Below are 26,878 nucleotides of genomic sequence, written 5' to 3'. Positions count from 1 at the left end.
GAAGAAATAGCTTCCCAGGTGACCCTAGTGGTAAAAAAACAAGCCTGCCAGTACAGGAGACTAAGAGACACAGTTTTGATCCCTGGGTCAGGAAGATCCCCTGGAGGAGGCCATGGCAACCAACTCCAGTATTCTTGCCTAGAGAAACCAATGGACAGAGGAGCCTGGGGGTCTACAGTCCATAGGGTTACAAAGAGTCAGACACGACTGAAGCAACTTAGCACACGTGCACGGGGCAGATGTAAGTGATCAACGGACACTTCACACACACATAAAAAAGTCCAGGGCTGTATCACGTGTGTAGACACATATGCTGTCACACTGGAAGTAGTATCCTGTGGCCTCTGGTGATTTGTCATAAACTCTGGAAGGCTTCTCTGCAGATGGCAGCTCCCTCTCCTACTTGCCTCTGCTCTCACAGTTCCCAGCAGGCACCCCTCACTTACCTCTTCCAGTTAGCTCCGCAGAGGACGCAGCCTTCCTTGGACCTTGGCCTTCACCCTGTTGGGTCTGAGCTAAGGAATACTTCAGGGATGCTTCCTGGTTGGAAGCACATGGACCAAGAACTGGAGGGTAGGAACACCTGCCCCCTCCCCATCCCCGACAGGCCACCTCACCCTTCCAAAAAGCCACCGGAGCACATTTGGGAAAAGTTAAGCTGTTTTATTTCACAGGGTAGCTCCACATCAAACCAGCAGGCACCATGAGAATACGCAACAGAGGATCCAGTCAGACACTCTACGGCACGGGCGCTGGGTTGTAAGGGAGAGAAACGATGTCCGGGAGAGGGAAACACTTATCACCACATGGGGAGAGGCAACCAGCAATTTCCTAGGGTGGTTTCAGTTTGATTTTCCTGACAGTTTGGGGAGGAAGGAAACCAAAGGAAACTAAATAGACCAGCCACTCTGAAGCAATCAGAACTGAACCTATTGCCAAACCGTGTAAACAGTCACACTGCCGGGGACTAGAGCCTGAGCAGAAACCCTGGCCAGAAGCTACTTCCTTCCAAGGAAAGTAAAGTGCACCCTGGCCGTTCTGGTTCAAGGTCGTCGTTTGCCTCGGGCAGTTCACACGGAGAGGAGGCATCAGCAAGGAGCAGTCCCAAAGGATGAGACGGCAGGACCAGGACGCTGGCAGATCAACTTGATCAACTTCGGGGAGGCAAGGAGGACCCCGACCTGGCAGCAAAGTCCCTCGCCCGCCCCCAGCTCCCCCAGCAGCTTTGGATATGTGGGGAATTCTCTACGCAGCTGCTCAGAGGAGCGGGGACCCCAGAGAACCAGGGAAGTTGACATGAGACATCAGCACTAGCTCTGCACAGCAGAAAATCATCTCAGCAACACCTCGGCTCACCCCTTCCTAGCTTTTCCTCCCGACCCCTCCTCCCTGAACCCAGCAGCTTTCCCTCCCCACATAGTCGTGAGCCAGCCATATCTTCTTTCTGGGTTTCTCGGGAGGGTGAGGCATTTGCTCTAGTGTGAAAAGTCAGGGACAGAGAGACTAAGAGGAAGAACCATTACGTTAGTCTTCGTGGTTTTCCAACAGCCAAGTCCATGCACTGAGCGCCAGGTAACGACCAGGACCCAGGAAGTCCTCTGCATCCATGCCTCCTGAATGAGAAAGAAAGAACCCCCCCGACAAGGCACTCTGAGGGCCTCCAAAAGGGAAGCAAGCCCCGCGCCAGGCCCTTCCCCGCACTGGCCCCACATGGGTACCACCAACCAGTTGGGGAGTGTTTATAAGGCAGATCACTGAGCTGCTGGTTCCGGCCGGCAGCCGAGGGATGGCTCCACTTCCCTGCGTCTCTTCCCACTCAGATTTCTTCATGGGATAGGAACCTGGTGGGAATCCATTGCTCTCCTGCCCCTGAGGGCCCAGTGACCTCAGAGAAAAGACCCCCCACCCCCACCCCAAGTCTAATTCCCAAGCTGACAATTCCCTCCAGTTGTGCGCTCTGTCCGGGGTTCAAAAGGCGCTTCAAGGTGAGAAATCGTTAGCACTGAAAACAAGGAAAGGCAAGAATTTTTCACAGAATCCCACAGTTCAGAGCAGCTCTTTAAGAGGAAAGGGGACTAAAGGGAGAGAGGGGGTGTGGGGTAGGAAGCACGGCTCGTTCTCAATTTTATCCAAGAAAGGTCCTTAGCGGCCAGAGGCTGGGCCCCAGGCCCAGGAAACTAGACCAGGAATGAATTTGTTCTTTGGTCAGTTTTAAATGAACATCTTGCTGGTTCATTCCTAAAAGAGACTGAACACCGGTAACACAGAAAGACAAAAGGCTTGACCTCAGGGTAAATTGAAGGTTAAGAAATCATTCTGTGAAGAGCAAAACAAAAACAAAAAACAAAAAAAAATTGCCCGTTATCAATGAACTGATCAGTACAGCTTCCAGTAATGGTGATGGACAGGTAGGTAAACACCACTTCCCCTTGTACAATTGGTTATACTGAGGACTACTAACTAGGTTACTACATTCCCCCCACACTCACTGTACAGTTAGGTTTCTGGTATTTGTTTTTTTTACATTGATCTATCTACTAGGTGCAAAGATTTGGTGAGTGGCATTGGCTATAATTTCATTGTAGCCTTTTAAAAAATTACAGTTTCACATTTTAACAGTTACTTTCCAGCATTTAAGCAAATACAGCAATATATAGTGGACTAACACAGGCAGGAGTCAGAAGAGAATGCCAATGCTCATGACCGTGGGCGGGCCTGGGTGCGTGTGGAGGGGGCCTGAGACATGCAGAGAGCCAGATGGGGGGGGGGGGGCAATATTTTTCCATTTGGTTCTGCGTCAAGGCTCAGATTTGGAGCTGGATGAGTGGGGTGTGAGTTTGCCTAAATGTGAGCTCATCGGCCATTTCCCAATGGAAAAACAGGTGCTTAAAGAAAACAGCCCTGTCCTTCAGGTAGGTAATTCGGTGAAAGGCAGGCCTAAATTCAGTAAGTCAGTCAATTCAGAGGAAAACCCACATGACCTGACTGGTGTTATGTATATCAGGCAACAGATCTGTCAACTCAAATTTTCATGTTTCATCTGGTAGTCATGGCAGAGAATGTGATACTTTGCACAGGAAGCCACTGTATTTAAGGTCTGGGAGTCTCTCTGGGGTAGAAATGAGAAGTCTCTTGTCCTGGCTGGACATCACAGAATCCTTGCAAATAAATGGCTTTAGGAGCCAGACCCAGCCGCACCCTCAGCCATCTATTAAATCTTGGGCAAGTCGTAGCCATCCTAAGGCCTTGTTTCCTTCCCTAAACTGTAATGCAGTGGGGGGAGGGGGGATTGCTTTATATGCTAAGTAGTAGAGGGCTCCTAGCTCGGTCTGAGGCTCTTTCATTTCCAACTCTAGGCAAAACAAAGAAGGTCGAATTTGTCACTAGCCTCTCCCTGGCATTCTTTTTTTGAGTCCTTATTCCTCCCTACTCTCAAGGCCAGTTCTTCAGGCAAGGCAGTGTGGCTCACCATCCCTACACACCCAGGTAAATGTGGCTTCATATGACTCCCTCTCTGGGGACCAGAGGAGAGGGCAAAACTTAATCCAATGGGCTGACATGGTAATGATGGAATGTCAAGAGGTGACTTATCTGCAGGATTGTGCTTCATGACTCTTATGAAGCTGGTAGGAAAATTCCACTGCCTACTTCTCAAATGCCATTAGGAGGTTTCAAAAGGAAGGTGCTAGGTGGTTTTCACCTTACTGATGACCATGAAAAGAGCAGTCGTGTTGGTACAGTGCTTCCTAGGTTGCACGGTTTGCTTGCTCACATTTTATGGAGCAGGAAACTGAGGCTCAATGAGGTGACACGCCCCCCCCCACCCAATTCTTTCCCCATATTTTCAATTTTGTTAAATGCGCTGGAGGAGGTGGGTGAAAGGGAAGGGAAGGGGGAGGAGGCAGCTATTTCACTGCATAAACTCCACCGAAGCATTCTCTTGGATGGCAGGTGACAAGGACTCCCTCCCCAGGCCTGGTCTGAGCTGCGTACTTACAGCCCTGTGTGCTTCATGCAAAAGGCCAACAGCCAGAGCGCATCACGGCCTGATTTCAAATTAAAAAACGATGGGACTCAAACTCTCCTTGCCTGTTTAGTTCCAGAATCTGACACAGTATAATTAGTAGAAAGAGGAAAAGAAAAAATTAAATATTTTGAAAATGGTATAAGTTAAACCTCTATAGTTACCACAGAATTGTTCCTACAGCGTTTCTAGGTTTTGAAGTGTTCCACACCACTGTGTTTGGTTTTTTTGTTTTTTTCCTTTTTCCCAACCACACATAATACTGTGCTACGATGGGGCTCAGGCTCTCACCATCCCCTCTTCTACTAACGAACACAGGCCGCTGAGGTCAGGGCTCTTCTTGCCAACGTCCTCCATGCTTTTGAGGGTGCAATTGGTCTTGGCCTCCGGGTGGAAAGGCAGGGTCTCTGGGGCGTGGATGGGGAGGGGGCTCTGTGAAGTGGTCCCCACCAGTGGGAGCAGCCTGCCCAGGGTGCCGCCTGCCCCACACTTCCTTTAGGGGCAGACTGTTCTGGAAGGCCACGACTTCTGGAGACAGTGGGAGACTGGTTTTGTTTTTCTGCAGGTTAGTGGTATATTGCTTCATTCGCAGTTACTGTGGGCCTTTAAATTCTCCCAGAAAAGTCCCTGCAAATCCCACCAAATAACTCAGCGGGAGATGTTTGGTGGCATGGGTCTGAGGTAAATCTAAGTTTCATAAAAAGAAAAAGGAGATCCTATATACATTTTGTATGTGTGTCCAGATCTAGTATATGTATATAGATGCATAAATATATATATATATACACACACCTACAGACACATACATTCATACATACGTGTACATATGCGCACGCATACATATACACGTATATATGCATGTAGAGAGAATGTCGAGAGGAGAATTTTCCAGTGACGATAAGTGGGCGAAGCCATTTAACACGGGCCGTGATCTCGGGAATCGCTCCAGCCGGGGTACCGCTCCTCACCGCTTGCTCGGGTGTCTGTGTGTACGCGGGAGGGAAGCGGGCGGGTCCATGTGACTGAAGGCGCGCTGCGGCTCGACCTGGGACTCAGCTCCGCACAGACCTGCTCCCAGGCTGACCTTCTGGTCCCTGCCCGACAAAGCCAGGAGCCCTGGGAGGACGCGGAAGTCACTGAGGCCACCCTTGGCCACGGCGGGCCGCAGCGGGCCAGGGCGGTGCCCGCCATCCCGCAGGTCACATGGTGCCCGACTTGTCAGCCGAGCTGTTGGGGAACATCTTCTCGGTGGGCGTCACGGCTGGGCTGCCTACTCCCGAGCTGCTGCTGCTGCTGGACCGATGCTGGACCACGGGTCGCACCGGCCGCATGGGGGGCGGGCGCAGCTGGGCGCCGGCCAAGCGGGCGGACAGGGCTGGCTTGAAGGTGGTCATCATCTCGGTGGAGCTGCTGCTGCTGCGGCGCATGGCGGCGTCGGGGTCGCGGATAACTATGGTGTGCAGGGGACTGGCCGGTTCCGAGCTGATGGGGCCTGGCGGGTTCTTCAGGGGCTCCAGGGTGTCCAGCACCACATCTGGCGCCTGCTTGACCGTGTTCTGCCTCTCCAGCTCTCGAAGCTCGTGCAGAGCCGTACTCATGGTCTTCTCAATGTCCTGGGGACAAAGAGAGCTCTGGTTGGCACAGAGCTGGAAGCCTGGGGACTAACCCTTCCAGGGCGCTGACCAACTTGCGGGTTCCTTAGGGAGGCTTCCCCACAAATCTCACTGGCTGGGCAGGAGAATCAGTCCCAGGGTGTCTTATAACCATAAGGGAAAATGAGCATTTTCCCTTTCAATTTCAATATGAGCATTGTAGATCTCACAGAGGCAGGCTCCACAGTCAGACAGACGTGTTCAAATCCTGACTCTGCAGCTTCCTTGTTGTGTGACCCTGGGCAAGTCACCTTACCTCTCTCAGTCTCAGAATTCTCATTTGTAGGTTAAGTATAATACTGAACTCAGGGAGTTGATGAGTATGAAATGATATGGCCCCTTTGAAGAGCATGGCATGGCACCTGGTACATAGTGTTGAAAGTTGAAAGTGTTAAGTCACTCAGTTGTGTTCGACTCTTTGCAGCCCCATGGGCTGTAGCCCGCTAGGCTCCTCTGTCCATGGGAGTCTCTAGGCAAGAATACTGGAGCAGGTAACCATTCCCTTCTCCAGGGCATCTTCCTGACCCCGGGATTGAACCCAGATCTCCAGTACTGCAGACGGATTCTTTACCATCTGAGCTACTAGGAAAGCCCCAAATGATATGGTCCCTTTGAAGAGCATGGCATGGCACCTGATACATAGTACTTCCCAAATAATATGGAAGTAACACAGAACGCCAGTGTAAGTCCCCTCCCTAATAATTCATTTAATCCTCATACTTATCCATACTTACAGGAACTACCATTATGCTCACTTCACACATAAGAAACTGGAAACTCAGACTGGTTAACTTGTCCAAGGTCACACAACTACTTACCAGCATAGCAGTCTGACTCCAGAGTTCATGCACCTAAGCATTAATAGTAACAAATCTGTTAATATCTCTCCTTTGTCCATAGGAAAAGTGTTCAGCGGTTATATATTAGAACATTCACTATGCTCACCCCAGGGTGATGGGACTGTTACTTTCTTCTATTATAATGTTTTTTTTTTTTGGAAAAAAAATGAGAAATTTGAAAGGCAACAAAAATCCTCATCTGCCTCTGCAGTTCCTGTGGATACTGAGACATTGAAGAGCTCATCAGTACTAGAGCACTTTGAATGACACTCAAAGCGATTCTGACAGCTCAGAGGGTTGGCCTGGGGCTCAGCATTCCAGGAGGGGCACTGGAGCTGGACTGCAGCATTTAACCCCCGGAGCTCTGGGCCAGGATACAAAGCCCGGGGTTGGGAGGAGAAAGACTGCTTTACCACTGCCGCTGGGCAACCTCGGGCAAGGCTCAGTCACTCTGCACCACACCTGGTCCCTGAGCTGAAAGCCCCCCACTGGCAGTGAAGATGGAGGAGACAGCTGACGTGGTGATGTGTGTGAACTGCCCGACAGTGACCTCTGCTCTCCCCCAGCCAGGGTCCTCGGCTCCTGTGGGGTTTCCCAGGGATGCCTCCGCTCAGGCTGAGCTGGGCCACCAAGGGGACAATGAGGGACAGTGCTTAGAGCCGGTAATGGAAGATGCTGGCCCCACTGGCTCCACACACTACTGAGACACACTAACTAGCTTTTCCGCCCTGGGGCAACTCTGGGAAAAAAAAAATGCAAAGTGTGGTTAGACTGATAGGGCTGGTGCCTGGAGGTGTCCCCGCTAGCCCCTTCCCCACCCTTCTTTCCTCCCCGTCCTCAGGTGGCTCTTGCCTGCTGGGCCCCCATACCAGGCTCCAATCCGTCCCAGCCTATCATTTGGCTTTGTGAAGAGACCACTGGCTAACAGCCAACATTAGCCTGTGGGCTTCCCAGGTGGCACTAGCAGCAAAGAACCCACCTGCCAATGCAGGAGATGTAAAGTGATACGGGTTCAATCCCTGGGTCAGGAAGATCCCCTGGAGAAGAAAATGGCAACCGATTCCAGTATTCTTGCCTGGAGAATCCCATGAACAGGGGAGCCTGGAGGGCTACAGTCCATAGGGTCGCAAAGAATGGGACACAACTGAAGCAACTTAACACCAAACACAATATTAGCATATATGCTTCGCCAGGATACTTCATCCTTTGCCCACAACACTGTCTACTTTTAGAAGACACTGTTTGTGCCTTTATCCACAAGGATTAGTGGTGGTGGGGGCAGGTGGGGTCCTGCATGACAGGAGAGAAGGCAGTCCCGTCCCCACTTTTGCTACCTCCCACCCCTGCAGAGACAAATGGCCACCTTCCACGCCCCAGGCTGCTTAAATTAAGTCCTCCACTGATATCACTGCTCAGTCTGCTCTACTCCAGCAGCGCCAAAAGGCAAAACTAAGAAGTAAAATATAATTATCGCCCCTCTATCACCATCCCTACCATCCCCACCACTCCACCCTTGCAGAGTGTGAGCCAGAAAGACAGCAAGCTCAGAAAAAGATCAGCTGAGGTGTTTAGGCACAAGCCTGGTGTTAGTCTGAGACGTGATGCCATGATCTCAAAGTGGAGCTGCAGAGAGGTGCCAGGAAGCGTGGACAGTGGCGGGGCATGGGGGCAGGGAATGATAACTTTTCACTTTGTCCTAAATGAGACCTTCCCACCTTGGATGGGTGTTTCAAGGTCCCCAACCCCGCTCTTCGCAATAGAATCCTCACCGCCCCAAAGATTCTGATTGTCCCTCTTTTCTTAACAGGGAGAAAACATTAGGAAGGGGATACATAATGGGCTGCCAGCCAGATTCCAGGGAGAAAAGTGGAAACTTGAACTATGATAAAACTGTCAAAAACACATGAAAGTAGTTATGCAAATCATTAAACAATTCAAACAAACTGTTTGGTAACAATTTCTTAAATGAATTTGTTGTGCTTTCTTTGGCAAATGTAAAAATCACACAGGTTTCTCATCCAAATTTTTAAGAAGTTATCTAACAAAACATAAAACTCTAAGCACTTTGGAAGACCATGGAACATTTTCTGCTTCCAGCTTCAGCTATTTCGTCCTGCCTACCCTTTGGATATTGGTACTGTCCTCCCCAGAGACATCTCTCACTGCCTTCAAGCAATCCGCACCTTTTAGGCTCTCGGAACACAGAGTTCCACTCCTTCAAGACTCCTGACCTATTTGCCATTTTCACAGCTGTGTGTGTTGGTGGTTGCCATCCTTCTCTTCTCTAAACCCTAAGCTCCATGTGGGCAGGACCTGGGTCCACTTTAGGTCATTATTATTTTCTCAGTGCCAGCCAGTGATTGAGCACAACAGATGCTCCATAAGTATTCACCAATATATAAATGAACAAATGAATTAGGGAATGAATGAAAAGATGAACAAATGAAAACATGACTAGCACAATCTTGCCATCTTATGGAGACACCTGCCACTACCACATCCCCTATCTGGGAATCCCACCTCCAGCCTGGACACTGGGGCCTTGAGTCTTTACAGGAGCCCTAGCCAGGAGCTACACCCATCTAGCTTCCGCTCCAAGAGGGAGGCCAGCAGGAGGACAGGAAGCCAGCTCACTATCTATCCTGTGTCCTAGCTCAGCCTGACCTGGTGTGAAGGGCGAAGTGACTCCCCAGTCTGCAGGGGCCCACCCCTACCCCTCTGGGGGTGTCAGCTGGTGCGCCTGCTTCCTGCTGGCCCTTACTTCTGCCAGGGCCTCGGCCTCCAGGGACTTGTGGTCCCCCAGGCTGCTGTGCCTGGTGGAGCCGCACGTCGACCGCATGCTGTGCCCTTCGGAGAGCGCCTTCTTGTCGGGGTAGTTGATGCTGCCGGCGCTCCCGAACGTCGCCATCCTCCGCTTCTCGGGGCTCTCGATCCTTCCCCGGGTGAGGGGGATTTTGTGGGGGCTGCTGGGGCAGGCGGCGGCCCGGGGCGGTGTGTCTATGCTGGGGCCCAGGCCCCGGGGCGGGCTGTGTGTGTCGCCCCCGCTTCGGCGCCTGGGGATGGCTGCTCCGTCAGATCGTAACCGCACTCTGCAAAGGAGCCAGGGGGCAGGGGCATGGGGCAGAGGTCAACCCTGGCCGGTGTCACATGGCTCAGCCAATCCCCCAGAGTCCAGACATGCTACACACTAGTCTAGGGAGTGGGTATAGTAAAGCCTCATTCAGCCGGACGTGGCGATTCTGCAGTGAAGAACCGTCCGAGCACAGAACTCAGGCCAGCAGATTTAACCTGCACACACAAAGGAATCGGGCCTCCTGCTTCTAAGCTGCAGTCAGTGGTGCTAATTACACAGCGAATCTCGTCTATATGTTAAGTCAGGGCCAGGAGGATTGCAACCTGGGAACACTTTGCTCATGGTTAGTTGGGTTCATGATATGTTTTTAAGCGGTTTAGGTGTCTCCATGATTCCAGAGGGCTTCTGATTGGTTTGAGGCATTGAGGCTTGACTGTACCACAAGTCACCAGCTCCCTGCAAGCACAGTAGGGCCCCCCGGGAACTCAACATGGCCCAGTGTTGTCACCCTCCCCCAATCCCCCCAAAGGGCTGTTTTCCATGAGGCTTTCCAGACCTTGAACATTTCCAATCATTAAGAGAAAAACCTGTATCACTGGAATGCCTTTTACACATTTGGATACCTTTCACCCTTCAGGGAGGGTGTGGCAGAGAGAAAAGGGGCCTAAAGTATCTGTCTGGAAGGCAGATTCTTGTCTTGTCTCTGTCACTGACTTTCCAGCGACTTCTTTCAGACCCACTTTATTTATCCATTACATGGGTCTAATATTCCTCACCCAGCTTCAAGGGAGGTTCAGTGGGTAGGAGACCACTCTGAAGCGGTTCTACCCACTGGGGATTCTGCTCCAGCCTAGGGAGGTCAGCAAAGACCTGAAGGCACTGGTGAGGAGAGGAAGGCTAGGAGGGGTGAGGGGGTGGGGAGGAAGGACGGACTACGGGGATGGGTTGTGACAGGGACCAAGCTCAATGCAGTCAGCAGTGCTTTTCACCCTGTGCCACCAGCCAAGCTAAGCATTGCCTGTGGTCACCCCAACAGGACCAAAGCATTGGTGTCGGAGTGGAAGAGTACTGGGAGAGAAAGGAGATGAGGAAGGCAGACAAGGAAGGACAGAGGGAGAGGGAAATTGAGGCAGGAGAAGGTACGGCCCCCCTAGATGTCAAGGGACCTCAACTCTATCATCCACCTACCCCAACCATACACTTCCCCTGATTCTATCTGCTGATTATCTACACCCTAACTGAACAGAGTTCGCTGAAGAGAGGTACTGGGACTTCTGCTGAAATAAATTCGTAAACCTAGGTTCCTATTGCAGCTGATTTCTCTGGCTCTGTCTGCAAGCACCTAGCGTGTGGGTTGATCCCATGACCTCTCCACCAAAAACAGAGACTATGACATTTTGAGAATCTGATTAAGAAAGCAGTGAGAAACTGCCAGCTTTTCTTTTCTCCTCTTTTCCTTATTTATTTTTTAAACCACCAAGTGCTTTGCACTCTACCTGTAGACAGAGTGAGGAGCCCAGCTCCTTACCTGGCAGAAAGGTCATGTGATAGCCCTGCCCACACGGGAGTGAAGAAATTGGCAAACACATTCCCACCAAATATGTGGGTGGAGCCGAGTGTCAATTTCCCCCCAGGCAATGTGTGTGAGACTTCTACTTACGTGGTGCGCTTCAGTGAGTAAGAGAGCTTTACATTTTAAAATATAACAACTTAGGTTTTCAACAGAAAGTAGGGAGGAGGTTTAAGAACTGGAGAGAGAGGAAAAGTACTTGCCAATTTTTAACTCTCCCTCCCCCGTGTTTTTAGTATTTTAAGTAAAAAGGATTGGTTGCCTGTATAAGTCTTTCCTCTTTCTCCACCTTTGTCCCAAGCTGGATTGCTTTGCTACCTGCCATTCGAGGCCAGTTCCAGCCAGCCCAGCAGGCGTGCCCAGCGTCACATCCTATGGGAAACAAGAGGCCACGACAGCCTCCCTCCCTTGCCCTTCTCTCTCCCGAATCAGACCCGAATGGGCACTGCATGAGCAGGAAAGAATGAACCCGAGTTTCCTACCGGCCCATCACCCCCCCAAAGCCGTAATCCGAGATGTGCTCCGTGGGGGACTGCAGGTCGTTTTTGGAAGAGGCCTTGTCGTCCAGCAGCGGCCCACTGCTGGCCTCGCTGTCGGCCTTTTGGCTCAGGCTGTCAGAGAAGGCGTCGTCCCTGGGGAGAAGAACAGATGTGAGCTGGGTGGGCTTCGCACCCAACAACCCGGATGTATTGAGACCTGTGGGGCTGGATCCACACCCACAGCTCGTGGTTGCGCCGCTGCCGCTTCCCCAGCAAGAGGCGCTCTAGGGCACCACGCTCCCCTACTTGCTCCCCCCTCCGCCGCCCCCGGGGACTAAACCTGGTCTCTCCAAGCTGTTCTGGGCTGGGACAAGCTGAACGCTGGAAGGTGTGGAGGAAAAATGGGGGAGTGGGCCTGCAAGCCAAGCCCTGAGCACTGAGTCTCATGTGGCTCGGGGAGCAGCAGCTTGGGGTTCAGCCAGGGAAAAGGAAGGCATTCCCATCCCTCCCCCACCCTTGGCTTTGGACAAATGTGAAGGGGCTGAAGCTTGTTGGGGTGCTCTGTCCACCGCCCCCTATTCGCTCTCCCTTCCTCTATCCTTCCTGTCCTTGTCCTCAGAGGCCTGGGGACGTCAGAGGGCCGCCTAGGGTTCTTCCGTTGTTTGCCTGACCTGGACTTTTCTCGGGCTCCAGATGGTCTGCTCTGCCATCAAGATGTATGCTTTTGGCCCCCTCCCTTTGAGGCCCAGCCTGCAGCCTGGTAAATCAGTTCAACCTGAGCAGGACTGGAACTTGGAGGAAGCATATACAGGAACCGTCAAAGCTTTTCCAAGAATGGAAGGTGTCGACTTTCTGGGCCTGACGCTGGGGCTAGGTGTTTGGGATGTAGAGCTTTTTTCTATTTTTTTTTTTAAGGTCTAAAGTTATTAAAAAAAAATAGCACCCTCTTAGCTGGAAATGAGAGGATGATTGTTTCTGCCCCTCTCCTGGCAGAGCTATCTCAGGGTAGAGAACAGTGGGCAGTTAAGAGGGCAGTGGGAGGCCCACTGGTTTACAGTGGAGGCCCTGAAGGGCGAAGGTATATGGCAAGATCCAGGGGACACTGAGAACCAGAGTGGGTGATAGATGCCCCGGAGGCTATCAAGTGGGCCAGGATGGCAAGCCAAGAGCACCAAACAGTGTCCCTGTGGACCGTGAAGTATGAGCAATTTGCTCATATGTTAAATGGATCACCATTCAAAGGGAGCTGAGACATAATCCATTCTCACTGAAGACCAAGTGTGTCACAGCAGGGAGAGCAAATCGCTGGCGTATAACCCAGCGCTGCTGTTCCTGTGCCCCTTCCAGATATCACTAATCCATCATGACACTCTTCACAGAAGGTCCCAGTGCCCACTCACATGTCCTGTACAACTATGTACTGATGTGGGATGAGCCCGTCCACGCCGTTGTGACGACCCTCCCACCAGTCCTCGGAGGCTCGGTGGTACAGCAGCAGTGAGGCTCCCTTCTTGAAGGACAGCTCCCGCGGGGACCGCCCCACGTAGTCAAACTTGGCGATGGCCTCGATCTGCTCCACTTCTGGAAGGAAAGCAAGGGCAAGCGCATCCATGAGAACAGCAGAAGGCAGCCCAGGAGCCTCAGTCAGAGGGCCCTGGCTCCGTGGGGCAGTGCAGACAGCATGCCTGGTGAGGGCAGCATGAGCTGGGGCTCAGGGTACTGGGCTCTAGGCTCAGATCCGCTCCCTGTGCTGTGACCTCAGGCAGGCCATCTCACTTCCCAAAATGGAAAGTGGGGTTGAAATACTACATCCTTACTTTCCACTGCCCCTTTTTCACATTTTAAAAATAATATAAGAAATTTCTTTTTCTTCTGTCCCTTAAATATCAGCTCTGTTTCCATTTTCCCATGAACCCTTTCCCTCTTTGTTCACATATCACACTGTTGGTGCTTCTTACCTTGTAGGAGGTCAAACAGATGTGTGTGGATTCTCTTCCATGTAAAATGTTGTACACAATTTTTAAAGGTTCCCAGAAGACTTCTCTCCAGAGCTCATTGTTATAGACTGAACTCTGTCTTCCCCCAAATCCATATGTTACAGTCCTAACTCCCAGTGTAATGGTATTTGGAGATGAGGGGGTTTAGGAAGTAATTAAGCTTAAGTGAGGTCATAAGGGTGGGGACCTAATATGATAGAACTGGTGTCCCTCTGAGAAGAGGAAGAGATAGCGAAGAGCTCTCTTTCTGTCTCTGCATGGGCACAGTGGAAAGGCCATGGGAGGACTCAGTGAGAAGGCAGCTGACTACAAGCAAAGAAGAGAGGCTTCAGCAGAACCCAATCCTAACAGCACCCTGATCTTGGACTTCTAGGCCCCCAGACTGTGAGGAAACACATTTCTGTTGTTTAAGCCACTCAGTCTGAGGTGAGTGGCAGCCTGATGGCATGCCTGAGCTAACATGCGCATCCACGAACTTAATTTGGGGGGAGGGAGAATTCTTACTGGGGCTACAGGTCAAGCATATCCCTTTGCATACACACATCTCCCCGTCAGAGCTGTACTCTTCTCTGGTCAGTGACAGGCCCTGCCTGGGTTAACCAGTGAGAACGTAGTTCTTGTCCCTGAAATACTCCTACTGCCCAGCTCTGTCACCTCTTGTTTGTGTGACCTCAGGCAGGTTACATAATTGCTGTACACCTCAGTTGCCTTTAGAGGATTAAACGATAAAGCATGAAAGAAGACATACAGATAGGCAACAGCTATATGAAAAGATGTTCAACACCATTAATCATTAGGAAAATGCAAATCAAAACCACAGTGAGATACCAGCTCACACCTGTTAGAATGGCTGTTATGAGAAAGACAACAGACAAGAGTTGGTGAGAATGCAGAGAAAAGGGAACCTGTGCACTGCTGGTGCAAATGTACACGGGTGTGGCTACTACAGAAAACACTACGGAGGCTCCTCAGAAAATGAGAATCAGAACTACCATGTGATCCAGCAATTCCACTTCTGGGTATTTACCCACAGGAAATGAGCACGTTTAACTTGGGAAGATACGGGGCAGACCCCCGTGTTCACTGCAGCACCATTTACAATAGCCAAGAAACGGAAGTGAACTAACAGGTCCGTAGACAGATGAACAAAGAAGATCGGTGTATATACACAATGGAAAATTGTTCAGCCATAGAAAGATGGAAATCCTGCCATTTGCAGCAACATAAAGGGACCTTGAGGGCATTATGCTGAGCGAAGTAAGTCAGACAGAAGACGACAAACACTGTACGACCTCACTTACACGTGGAATCTAAAATCAGAAACAAACAGAACTCACTGATACAGAGAACAGACTGGTGGTTGCCAGAGGCGAGAGGTGGGTGAAATAGGTGAAGGGAATCAAAAGGCACGCACCTCCAGCAGATAAATAAGGCATAGGACGCAATACTCAGCACGGTGCCTACAGTTAATAATACTGTGTTGTGTATTTGAAACCTACTAAGAGTAGATCTTAAAAGTTCTCATCACAAGAAAACAAAATATAACTATGTGTGGTGATGGATGTTAACCTGACTTATTGTGGTGATCATTTATATATATATATATATATATATATATATCAAATCATTATCCCATATACCTTATATTAATAAACTGTTATATATCAATAGACTTCAATATATTTAAAAAAGAGAATATGTGAAAGTTCTCAGCATAGCACAGACATACATTAAGAATTCAACATATAGCGGCTCTTGTGATTATGATTATAATTACTAATGGACATGAGATTGAGCAAGCTCCGGAAGATGGTGAAGGACAGGGATGCCTGACGTGCTGCAGTCCATAGGGTCACAAAGAGTCGGACACGACTGAGCGACTGAACAACAACAAAAAAACAACAATGGCTTTAGCTTATGGGGTGGGACTAGACAAAGAAATCTGCGCTGCAGAGAATTTAAATGTTTGCTCAAGACCATGCAGCTAGTGATCTTTGGGAAGGAGACTTTCAGGGGAGGAGGACAGTTATTTATGCCTACAATTTATTTAACTTGTGTTAAAGCCTGTACCCTAAGAGATGCAAATGGGTAGAAATGCTACGTAGAAAATGGGTCATGTATAAGTGTTAATATGCTTGTATTTTAAGGCAAGCACAAAGATGTTTAATACTATAAAAAGAAGATACATGCATGTACTTATATAAATAAACAAATCTATTAAATGCTAATAAACAAAAGAGTGGTGGCCCCTGCTCTCTCTAGCCTGCAGTTATCTTCCCGGTGCTGAGCATCCATCAGGATGCTTCTCTTGTCCTCATGGATTACCTTGATCCTGTCCATGCAGCCATCTACCTGTCCGTCATGGAGCTAAGCCGACAATACCTGGCTTTACCACTTTTTTGCTTTTACCTGGGTGACCTTGAACGATTTAGTTCTGTTTTCTCAGTCTCAGTTTTCTCATCTGTAAAATGGGAGTGATAAGAACAGTACCCACTTTATGGGGTTGTCATAGGACTAAGCAAGTTATTACACATGAACAACTTGTAACAGTGCCTGGAACACGATTAGCTTCATATGAGATGCAGTTGTTGTTGTTATTAATACCAGAGATAACGACTCCTAAGGGCCATGGACAGCATGGAAGTCATCTCTCCCTGTTCTTCCCCACCCCACCCACACACATTAGGTCTCTTCTCTGTGAGTAGCTGGCTCAATAAGACTGGGCCAGTGCCCCCATGAGATGCAGTGGCCTTTGGGTGGACCCAGTCCTCGGTGCCTGGGACAGCCTGCTGTAGACAACAGGCGTCAGACAGTTAAGCCAGCTGTCCCCAGCTGGTTCCCTGTCAAGTGTCTTTGCAAGCTATTCTGACAAAGTTGATGCAAATGCCAGACCGACTAAATGGGTCAAATAAACTCAGATCTTGACTCAGAGTCACCTTCTCAGTAAAACGGAGAGATCTCTGTACTCTCTGCTGCATCTTTGACTCTCACACCATCCCTATGTTAGCAGCACCTACTAACCTATGTGTTTGCCTGGCTTTAGAGAAAGGCCAGAGGGTTTGCAAGGCCAAGAGCTGAACCCCAAGGGCTGGGTGCTCCTGGGTGTGACCCCAAGGGCTTCTTCTGAGCCCACCCTTTGCACTGCTGAAGGAACTGCCCAGGGAGGAGACTTGCTCAACTCCATCGCCTCCAGCAGTCACTGGTGGTAGACTGGAGTGGGGGGCGAGGGAGCTAGGAGAAGTGGAAAATGTAAGGGGGAGAAAAGAAAAGAAGATGAGGAGCAGAGCTGAGCTGCAAGCTGAGAGAAAGCTCGTGTGTTTGCAGATGTCGCTATGTAATCATGTGGGGTAGAAACAGGGATAATAGCTACCATTTATTAGGAAGTCTGTCATTTGGGTTCATCACACCTAAAATAGAATAGCTTACCAAGTCTCCCACACACCCCTCCCCAAACTTGCTTCATCCCCTCATCTTCCCCATCTTAGGAAACAGAATCACCATCTGCCCACTCCCTCAGGCCACAGAAGCTAACTCATCAGCATTTCCGTCAAATTGTTCCCTGAATCTGACCAGCCTCACCACCTCCAATGCCACCCACTCCTCGCCGGTCCAGACATCACTGTCCTTCTACCTGGCTACCTTGCCTTCCTTCTTGCTTGGTACAGTCATTTCTCCCCACAGCAGCTGGAGGGATCTTTTAAAATCATAAATCACATCATGAGACTCTTGTTCAAATTCCTCTGAAGGCTTCTCTCTGGTGGGGTGAAGCCTGCCGGGGGGTGGTCCTGAGGGCAGCAAGCCCCTGTGCTCTCTGTCCATCCCTCTCCTTGGTCCTGGTGCCCACAGCACCTGCCACCTCGCAGTGAGGAGACGGGGCGGCCACACAGCAGGTGCAGGCTGACTGACAGTGATCTGAGGCCCCAGAACACTGCAAGGGGACGCCTGACCTGCCTCCCCACAGACACATCTGCCTCCCCATGGACACGTCTGCCTCCACCAGCAGCAGCCCCGACGGGTCTCAGTGCTGAGAAATCAATCTATCTTGTTGGACAAGAGGTGTTTTCCCCCAGTGGAAGTGGAAGAAGAAAGCCTGAGAGCAAGATCTAGAACAAGAGTTGCACATGTATGTATGCACACATGCACATAACCAGGAGTCAAAAAGCAACAGACGGAGAGAATGAGAAGGGGGCTATTAACAGTGACAGAAGGAGAAGGAGGACTAGAGGTGGTAGGAAAGAGAGGACAAGAAGGAAAGAGAAGAGCAAACCACCACAAACAAACAGAAGGTGGCAGCCTTCATATCTCCTAAAGCAGGCTCTGCAGGACGTTCTTCTCAGCTCAGGGTGGCTTTAATCGCTAAGAATTCTAGCAGAGCTGAACATTATGCCCCGATTTACTTTCCTGCCCTAGGACCCAGGCCTGACACATCACCTCCCTCTCAGGCCACAGTGACTGATTCTTGCCTGGCTGCATGACTCAAGGCAGTGTGGTGAGATTCCAACCAAGGAACTCTACTGGAATCATTTTGAAAAGGAAGCTCTTTGGGTAAAAGGACAATGAAAGCCTGGAACTGTCAGAGACCACGGCAAAAGGAGGATCCCCCTGGAGGATAAAGCCGACACAGGGAAGCAGAAGAGCAAGGTGGAGACACATCCCTGACAAGGCCAACTAAGCTCCTGGATCCAGCCGTGCCTGAAGTCATGCCTACCCTGGGATTTTCAAGTATATGATCTGAATCCCTTTTATGCTTACGTCAGTTTGAGTTGAAGGCTCTGTGACTGGCAACTGAAATAGCCCTACTAGAATATGAAAACCCACCTATGTCAGAGTCTTGCCTCTTACACCAACTCCCAGGAAACTTACCAGAGTACATCCCAGCTCTCCTGACCAAAATGATGGCTAACAGGGCCTGGGGCTGCCCCCAAGAGAAACACAAAGTCCAGTAAGAAAACTACTAAATAATGATTTTGAAACAGTGAAACTACCCCAGGGAGAAAGGAGGACTGTGTTCAGTCAACACAGGGCAGCACTGGGAGCCTCAGGCCCGAGGTGCCCTTGCTTGCCCGGGCCCCTTCCTCCACTAATAAAATATCAAAATTATATTTTATGACTGCACTGATATAAAGATGAAAATAATCCAGGCTCATATTGTTTTTAAAATTTAGTTTGAAATGAATTATAACATTCTCATGGGCCCTGAAAGCAGCACTGTGGGTCCTGGGCAGTGGGCCTCGTCTGCCTAATGGAAACGCTGGCCTCAGGCCCAAATCATCCAGACTGCTCGGCTACACAGTTCACGCTCCCCAGAGGTAAGTCTGATGCCATTTCCTTATCTAGAAGTGGTGGAAGGTCTGAGGAGTCGCTCAGAGCCCAGGTCGGCCTTTATCCCTCTACCTGCACACACTCGCCTGGGTCACCACTGTCTGGCCTCGTCTTCGGGGAACCCACTGCACTGGTCACTCCTGCAGTCTGGAATTATCACCCTGCATGGTGGGGAGCTGCTCTCCAGCTGCCAGGTGACAAGACCAGGAGCAGCTTGATGACCATGTCTGGTTCGTTGTGTGCCCCACGTCCCAGCACATGCTGGGTGCAGAACAAGAGCCCAGCACGGGGAGGGGCAGAGGACAGAGCCTGCTTTCTACTCAGGACACCCTGGTCACTTAGAATTGGCACTCAGGCCAGGCAGGACACAGAAGGGGAGAAGGCAAGCCATGCTGGATGTGGTGAACTGGAGGTCTTTCTGGGTCTCTCTCTCTGCTGTAGAGGATGATGTGCTGACTGGCAAAGCTGGCAAGTAGGGGTGGGGTTTGCACAGATCAGTGCAGCAGGTGGACGGGCATGAGTGGGCAGGTGGGCACACAGCATGAGAAGGCCCCCAGGTGAGCTCCTCGCCCTGACTCCCCCTCACTCACCTTCGTCACTGGTGTGAGGCTCGGTGCCGTTGTCATGGTCAACTTCATCAATGGTCCCTGGCTCGCTGTGTGGGCTGTCACTGCAAGGAAACACGGGGAGGGGTCTCTTGGGGGACTTTGTACCCTCACACTGCCCTCGGCTTCTCGCAGGCACTGGCCCAACCCACCTATGAGCCTTGACCCAGATCACATCAAGCCCACTTTATCCCATCTTTTCCATCTGCCCACCCACAGACCTTTCTAACAGAAAACCACTCTGGCCCCTTCACCCATTAGGAAGCTTCCCTGAATAACCTCCTCCATTTGCCCCAGCTCTAGAGTTTGCTGGGCTGTCTTCTTGGTAATGGTTACTGATGCCTAAGTGTTCTGTAAGATCTAGAAGCAGTCAAGCCCTGGTGTTTATCCTTGAAAAGACCCCAGGGCAGAAAAGAAAGGAAAAGAACTTTGGAACTGTACTGAGAGTCATCCAAGTGGCCTGGCTTTCTGTTTTAGAGAAGAGGCGACATGCTCCGTGAGGTGGCTGAAGCTCCCAAGGAGCAGGCTCCTCAGGGCTGCCTCTCAGAGTGGCCTGCAAAACCCACAGCAGCCCAGGCAGCCAGCAGGCTGGCAACCATCACGGGCATAGGGATAGAGTGACTCCAGGCCTGGAAAATTCAGTATTAATGCACTGGGATAATTTCATCAGCTGCTGCCCCTTCACTGGATTATAAGCTTTTTGAGGCCAGGGATAATTCAGAGTCAGCCGATCAGTTTTTTTTAATCAAGTCATTCATTGAGTTCTGATATAGTAATATATGCCAGGCATGGTGCCAGGTAGGAGGCATGCATTGATGCGTAGTGCAGATACAGACCCTGCTCTCATGGGCTGAGAAATAAAAGAGCCGCAAGTTGAAATAGGCACAATGAGCTGAGACAAGAGCTGTAAAGGGACCTACACAGGGTGCCAAGGAAGGCTTCTTGGAGGACGTGATATTTACAATACCACTTAAAGGAATATGGGCTTTATTGTGAAAAATTCTCTTGGATAAGGTCCAGACTGCACAATGGTTTAAGACCTTTCATAACCTGGCTCCTGCTGGCCCACGGGGCCTCCTCCCTCACGGTCCCCTTGTCACCTGCAACAGTGCAGTCAAACAGAAATGCTTTTTATTTTACTGCATGCTCCAGGCCTAGCACATTCTTTGCCCACTCTCGCCTGGCTGAGCCCAGTTCATCCTCCAGGTCTCTATCAAGTCACTGTTTCCTTCAGTCAGCCATTCTAACCTCCCTACATTGGCTCCGGGACCCCTACTCCTAGAACTGACTGTCCCCTCCCTCCTCCTGCCATGTCAGGGGTTAATTCTGGCTGGGTTACCTCCCTGTTGCCCAGCCTAGGGCCTGGGGCAGGACAGATTCTCAGTAACCATACGAGGAATGAACGAACGTTGTCCCCTTTGATGAGACCCTCAGCCAAATCCTCCTTTTGGGCTTTGAAAATTTGTCCAAAATTACCATGTAATTAATAGTTAATGGGGCACAAATGGGATTAAGAAAAGCATGGTTATTGTATGTAGTGCTTTGGTAAGTATGCTATGATCTGTAGGTATCTTCCCAGATCACTAATTATATATATATATACTGCAGCAAGAAAAGAAAGCTGGTAATGGCTGCAAAAACTATAAAACTGAAAAGTTTTTCTTTGTCCTAAAAGTATGCTTGCTGGCTGTTGGATCTCTGTTACAGAACAGGGACAGACCTGCTCCCAGGGCCTCAAATGAGATTAGAGAGCAGCGGGCCCGGGTTTCTATACAGGGAGGTGTTGCAGAGAAATGATGGGGCTGGAACGTTTCCTTTCTTTGAAGCAATTGCCCAAATGTGCCCACAGAACTAAGCGAGGCAAGAGTCCAGGAATGCTCTGATCATCAAAACACAAACTCCCCTGTAGCACCTGGCTGAAAGCAGTGTGGGTAATACCTAAATAGACAGCTGAGTGTTGTCCTGGATTGGGAAGAAAGACAGACTAGGAGCCCTTTGGCCTCTGTTGGTTGGTGTTCTGAATTTTCTGCCTCCATCTCATCTATAAAAAATGTCCTATTTTCACCACAATTTTAAGGTTTTAGCCTCTGGAAGGTAGTCAGGCCTGAGTCTGGTAAGATTCTAAAATGCTCCTCCCAAGGGACTTTACTGGTGGTCCAGTAGTTAAGACTTGCCTTGCAGTGCAGAGGGTGAGGGTTTGATCCCTGGTTGGGGGAGCTAAGATTCCCACATGCCTTACAGCCAAAAAATAAAAAAACCCAGAAGCAATATTCTAACAAATTCAATAAAGATTCTAAAATACTAAAACCATCCTTAAAAAATACTGAAAAAAATAAAAGAAACTATTTTTCCCAAGACCCAGCGTAGCACCAAGGCACACAGAGGTGCCCAACTAGCACCCATTGACCTGGTGTGGAGCTCTCCAAGAATGTGAACTCTCTCTGCCAGAAAAAGAGAACTCTAGGTGGGAGAGGACAAGTGTGGGAAGTGGCATTCTCAGTTCAAGAGGCTGAGATGGGGACTGTCCACTGCTCTGCTGTCTGAGGTGGGCCTGCAGCTCACCTAGCCAACGACAGCACTGCATCTCCTAACTGATGTGACTAGTTCACCAGACCCAAGCTTCAGGAAGAGACATAATACTTGAGTTTGTGTGGAGGCATTTGGGAAGGAAAAGCTTTTTTCCCCACTGGGGATGCTGAGAGAACGGGCTCTAAAACTGGAGTTATCAGATGCCTTCTTGAAACTATCAAGGGAGAGGCTACCTGAAAATGAAGCCAGTGTAGAAGAGAACAGGGCTGGGACTGAGAATTAAGGACTGAGTCCTGACGATAACAGTCGAACCCCATATCCAGCTACACCCGTAGCCATGATCCCAGACTTCTTAGTTAAAAATAAATTCCCATTTAGCATAAGCCAGTTTGAGTTATATTTCTGTCCCTTATAAACCAAGAGAGTCTTGACTGATGTACCTATCCCTCATATAAGGCTCAGATGAGAAAATATATATAAGAGCATGGACTAAAAAGCAGTAAGAAAATCAAAGGGTTTCTCACTGTTCTGGCATAACAGCAATAATAACAAGAACAATGATGATAATAATATTAAGAAGAATGGAATCTTACCAATATTCTTCCCCTCCAGCCATGCATTTCTCATATACAGGTCCCTCTAGCTCCCGGGGGCTGGGGAAGATGGCTTCATGATGGATGATGATGGTTTTGATGACTTCGTTGACGTGTGCCTGGCAGGACACAGGGTCTTGCCCATCGGGAATATGCATGAGGGTGGGCCCAAAGCAGATGGCCAGGTTGTAGGGATCCATCATGTTCTCGTCGCTATACTGTGAGAGGCTATGAGAGAGGAGTACCCATGAGCCAGGGAAAGGTGAATCTTCCCCTGTACTTTCTTTCTTTGGGGGGCTCTACTCAAGTTCAGGAGAGTTCTATGTTCTGCAAAAGCCCCCCTCCTCAAGGAGGCCAGGGCTGAGTCAAAGAGGGGCCCTTGTGGCCAGGCAACTCACTGGTTGAGGAAAGCGAAGAGGTATCTCATGACCACGATGACCACGCGGGGAAGGGTGATGAGGATCTGTTGGATCTGGTGCACCCTCTCAGCTGGGTTCTCCAGTTCTGTAACAAAAGGGGCTTTTCAGGGCACCTTTCATCCTCACAGACCCATGCAAACAACATTTGTGAGCCTACCTGTGAGATCTTTGTGGCTCAGACGGTAAAGAATCTGCCTGCAGTGTGGGAGACCTGGGTTCAGTCCCTGCACTGGGAAGATCCCCTGGAGGAAGGCATGGCAACCCACTCCAGTATTCTTACCTGGAGAATCCCAGGGACAGAGGAGTCTGGTGGGCTACAGTCCATGGTGTTGCAAAGAGTCAGACACCACTGAGCGATTGACACTTTCACTTTCACCTGTGAGATCAGTCCATGTGGCTCAGGGGGAGGCAATTTTACTTGGTTCGAGAGATGGAAATATGACCCTGGCATCATGATCCCCTGGGCATGGGGCGGGGCCCAGGGAGGGGTCCATGGCCTAGTCAGAACCATCAGGGTTGATCCTTGGGACTTGGCTGGAGAAAACAGAGAGAGAAGTTCCCTCTTGAAACCAGGAAGAATTGCAGCTGGGTGCTCTGTGGGAAGAAGATGATTCCCAGGAGTGATGGCATCACAGACATGGAAGGGACAGACTCCTACAGATGTCATATGAGGTCTGGGTCCAGCTGGGCCTAGACTTTTCAGGTATATGAGCCAATATATTCCCTTTTACAGGTTACATCACTGTAAGTTGAGTTTCTGTCACCTACAAGCTATGAGTCTCGACAAACACAAGCAGGGACCAGGTTTTATTAAACTCTTTAAAAAGATCAGCTGCAGCACAGGCCCGGCACAGAGTAGGTGCTCAGGAAATGAACACTGAATAAATAACCACCTCCTGAGCTGTATGTTGTTCAAAGAGCCTGGTGATGCTTGGGATCTTGTCTCTGACCCCTGTTTTCAGGTCAGCCCTAGAGATATAGACATTTTATCAGTCAAGCCAGAGTCAGAGGCAGCAGATTTGACTTAGTAAGGAGAAAAAAGTGCTTTGCAGGCTTGTCTCTGTAGAGAGAGAGAGAGCTCGTGCTAAGAGTGAGCTACAAAAGCTTCAAGGATTATCTGCAGGGCTGATGCATAAGCCCAGGTCAATTTCCTTTTCAGACAAAAACGTGATTTTCCCTCCCAGTGTCCCTCCTCTCTCCAGCCTCCACATTTTGTCAGCATGTTCCTTCAAAAACACAGTTCTCCACCTTTCTCCTCTGCATCCAAGGCCCTTTGTGATGGCGCTTCAACCACCCTTGCTTGCTGCATCTCTCAGCTGCCGCCCCTTCTCAAAGTGTCGGAGCCATGTTTCTCAGATGAAGTGGGAGGGGACCTCTGGGGCTCTTTCAAACATGCGGGACATTCTCTGGGGTTGTCACAATGACTAGAGGATGCCACTGCTATCTGGGATCCAGGGGCCAAGGTGCTAAGTGTCCTGAATGTGTGGGATACACAAAAGGCACTGCTCTACCCTGAACGCCAGTGGTGCCCACGGAGAAGCTGTGCCAGGCCACCTTATCTACTTTCCCCTCCCGCCAAAGGCTCCCCTGCCCCAGGCCTTTGCACACACTGGGTATTCTCTCCTCTGCTAAGCACGCTCCAGCCTACTTCCATTCACAGCCTGATGCCTCACTCAGGTCTCCGCACAGAGGGGAAGACTCTCACACATATATTGAGCCCACTGCCCCTCATTCGGGCCCCTCCATGTCCTCATCACCATTTCTTAATATTGTTTTCTTGAATACATTTCCTTAAAAAAGGAGACTTCACCTCACCCTGCAAATGAGAAACCAGGATCACTTGCCATAGTTAGAAGATAAGATAAAAACAGATACAACAAAAGCAAAACAAAGCTACCAAATGATAGGCAGACACTGTTTTGCATACAAGTTTCTGAACCTGAGGCCCTGCCCTTTCTGATCTGCAGGGAGACTGACTTGTACGGGTCCCTCCTTGGTACAATCAAGGCTTTAGGAGGGACCTGAGAAAGGACTTCCTCTCTCCTGTGATTCAAGGTACACGATGTTGTGACCTTGTACCAGAGGCTGAAGACCACGTCTGCTGAGGGCCCTGCTCTGGAACTGGACTAGTGGAGCTTCTGGAAACAGCGGCTGAGCAAGGGACACCGGGCTCAGACAGGGTTGTGCCTTTGTGGCCTGGGATTTCTGAGAGGTGGTCTGGAGCCTGAAGTGGATCTGGAAAGATGAGCAGGAAGTATGAGGGCAGAAGGGCGGATGAAGGAAGCGTCTTTCACTCAAGGCAAACAAGAGGGTTCAAGCCTCTCTTGGTGCTTATCACCTCCTGGCACACATTCTTGGCTGCAAATATCCCTGAGAACATTGTGAGAAGCATCCATATGTGAACCTGAGTGTGGGGCAACTTTTCTGCAGCTCAAATTAAAGAGTTTATTTCCAAAAAAGGGGTTTATTCCAAAATACTAGCATTCTAATATTCTAAAATTAGAAGTTTATTTAAAATATATATATATATGTATTTCCAAAAGGTTGCCTTGGATTTCAGCATCTTACAGTCAAGGTGCCTTTACTTCAGCTCTGAGATTGGGCTATTGCCTTTATCCACAGAAAATACCAGTCAGGAAGGACTCTGACGGCGAGCAACATCAGAAGAAGCCCCCAGTCAATGTATTTTTTATCATTTCCCTTGTTTGTCAAGTTGTTGACTTTACTCCCAAACCTTCCGTGGCTCCCTTAATGCCCAAAGGGAAAAGCTCTGGAATCCTTGCAAGGCATTCAACGTCTTCTCTTTCTTGTTGCATTTTACCCTCCCAGTCTTTTAATACCATGTACTGGGTGGGACACCTCCTGCTGGTCCCATTGATTTGTGTGTCCCCAACCTTCCCAGGATCCCTGAGTCCAGTCCTCCTGGAAGACTCATCATTCCCTCTCGGGTGTGATCTGAGAATCCAAGGCTCCCTTGGCCTCTTCTATTCTGAGCTCCTCCTATACCCAGAGGTGCACCGTGCCCATGAACCCTTCTGTTGTAAACCATCTTGTTATTTCCACAACTAGGTTTTCAGTTCCAGGAGGACAAGAGCCATATGGCATCTTTCACAGCACCCCTCCTGCAGTGATAAGCCTGGAGTGCCACTTCAATAAAGATTTGTCAAGGAACTGATCATTTCACTGGGGAAATACTTACTAATAGTAGATATCAAATCTTGAAACCTTTCCTTAGGAAAGAGTGGGTTTTCCAGTCCTCGGAAATACAGTTTTAGAACGCCAGCAACTGAATTGATATCTCGTTCATTTTGGTCATCCACAAGGGGGTCTTCACCTGAGAGGAAACAGGAGATGATGATTCAGTGAGGCAGGGTGTGTGCAGATGGCAGGGGAGGGGACCTGCCCCAGCCTGAACTGGAGCACAGGCAGATGCGACAGCCTCCCCAGCACAGTGTACTTAGAGGCCTCCCTATAACTGATTTTGAAACTGCTCAAATCTATTAAAATGTTGTAGAATGAAAATAATGAACATCCATCATCATACACTTAAACTCATCTTGCCATATATGCTTTCTCTCCCTTTTCTATCACTTATAATTATTATTGCTCAATTATTTGAGAGTATTCTGTAGACATGATAACACATCACTGCTAAATACTTCAACTCATTTCTCCTAAGCATAAGGGTCTTCCCCTGCATAACCACACAACACACAACATTATGGCACCTAAGAAAATTAACAAGAGTTCCAAACACCATCTCACGTTCAGACTCT

At 49.6% G+C, this 26,878-nt stretch overlaps 1 protein-coding gene across 8 annotated transcripts in view; it reads right to left on the bottom strand.

The window, feature by feature from the left end:
• Positions 1–642: 642 nt before the first annotated feature.
• SRGAP3 (SLIT-ROBO Rho GTPase activating protein 3) overlaps positions 643–26,878 on the bottom strand; it is a 246,082-nt gene continuing 219,846 nt past the window's right edge. For 5 of the 8 annotated variants that reach the window (XM_070776281.1, XM_070776282.1, XM_070776283.1 and 2 more), the window contains 8 exons: positions 26,302–26,436; positions 23,082–23,187; positions 22,684–22,911; positions 19,547–19,626; positions 13,038–13,218; positions 11,641–11,790; positions 9,277–9,604; positions 643–5,637 (listed from right to left, as the gene is read on the bottom strand). In XM_070776281.1, the coding sequence (XP_070632382.1) occupies positions 5,224–5,637; positions 9,277–9,604; positions 11,641–11,790; positions 13,038–13,218; positions 19,547–19,626; positions 22,684–22,911; positions 23,082–23,187; positions 26,302–26,436 (1,622 nt within the window). In that variant the 3' untranslated portion in view covers positions 643–5,223. Of the gene's footprint in view, positions 5,638–9,276; positions 9,605–11,636; positions 11,791–13,037; positions 13,219–19,546; positions 19,627–22,683; positions 22,912–23,081; positions 23,188–26,301; positions 26,437–26,878 lie in introns of those variants that run through there. The other 3 variants (XM_070776286.1, XM_070776287.1, XR_011562967.1) reach the window with 3 other exon arrangements.

This window comes from Bos indicus, chromosome 22 (assembly GCF_029378745.1).
Source record: "Bos indicus isolate NIAB-ARS_2022 breed Sahiwal x Tharparkar chromosome 22, NIAB-ARS_B.indTharparkar_mat_pri_1.0, whole genome shotgun sequence".
Classification (NCBI taxonomy): domain Eukaryota; kingdom Metazoa; phylum Chordata; class Mammalia; order Artiodactyla; family Bovidae; genus Bos; species Bos indicus.
Note: the sequence above shows the minus strand (reverse complement) of the source record. Positions and strands in the feature narration are given on the sequence as shown.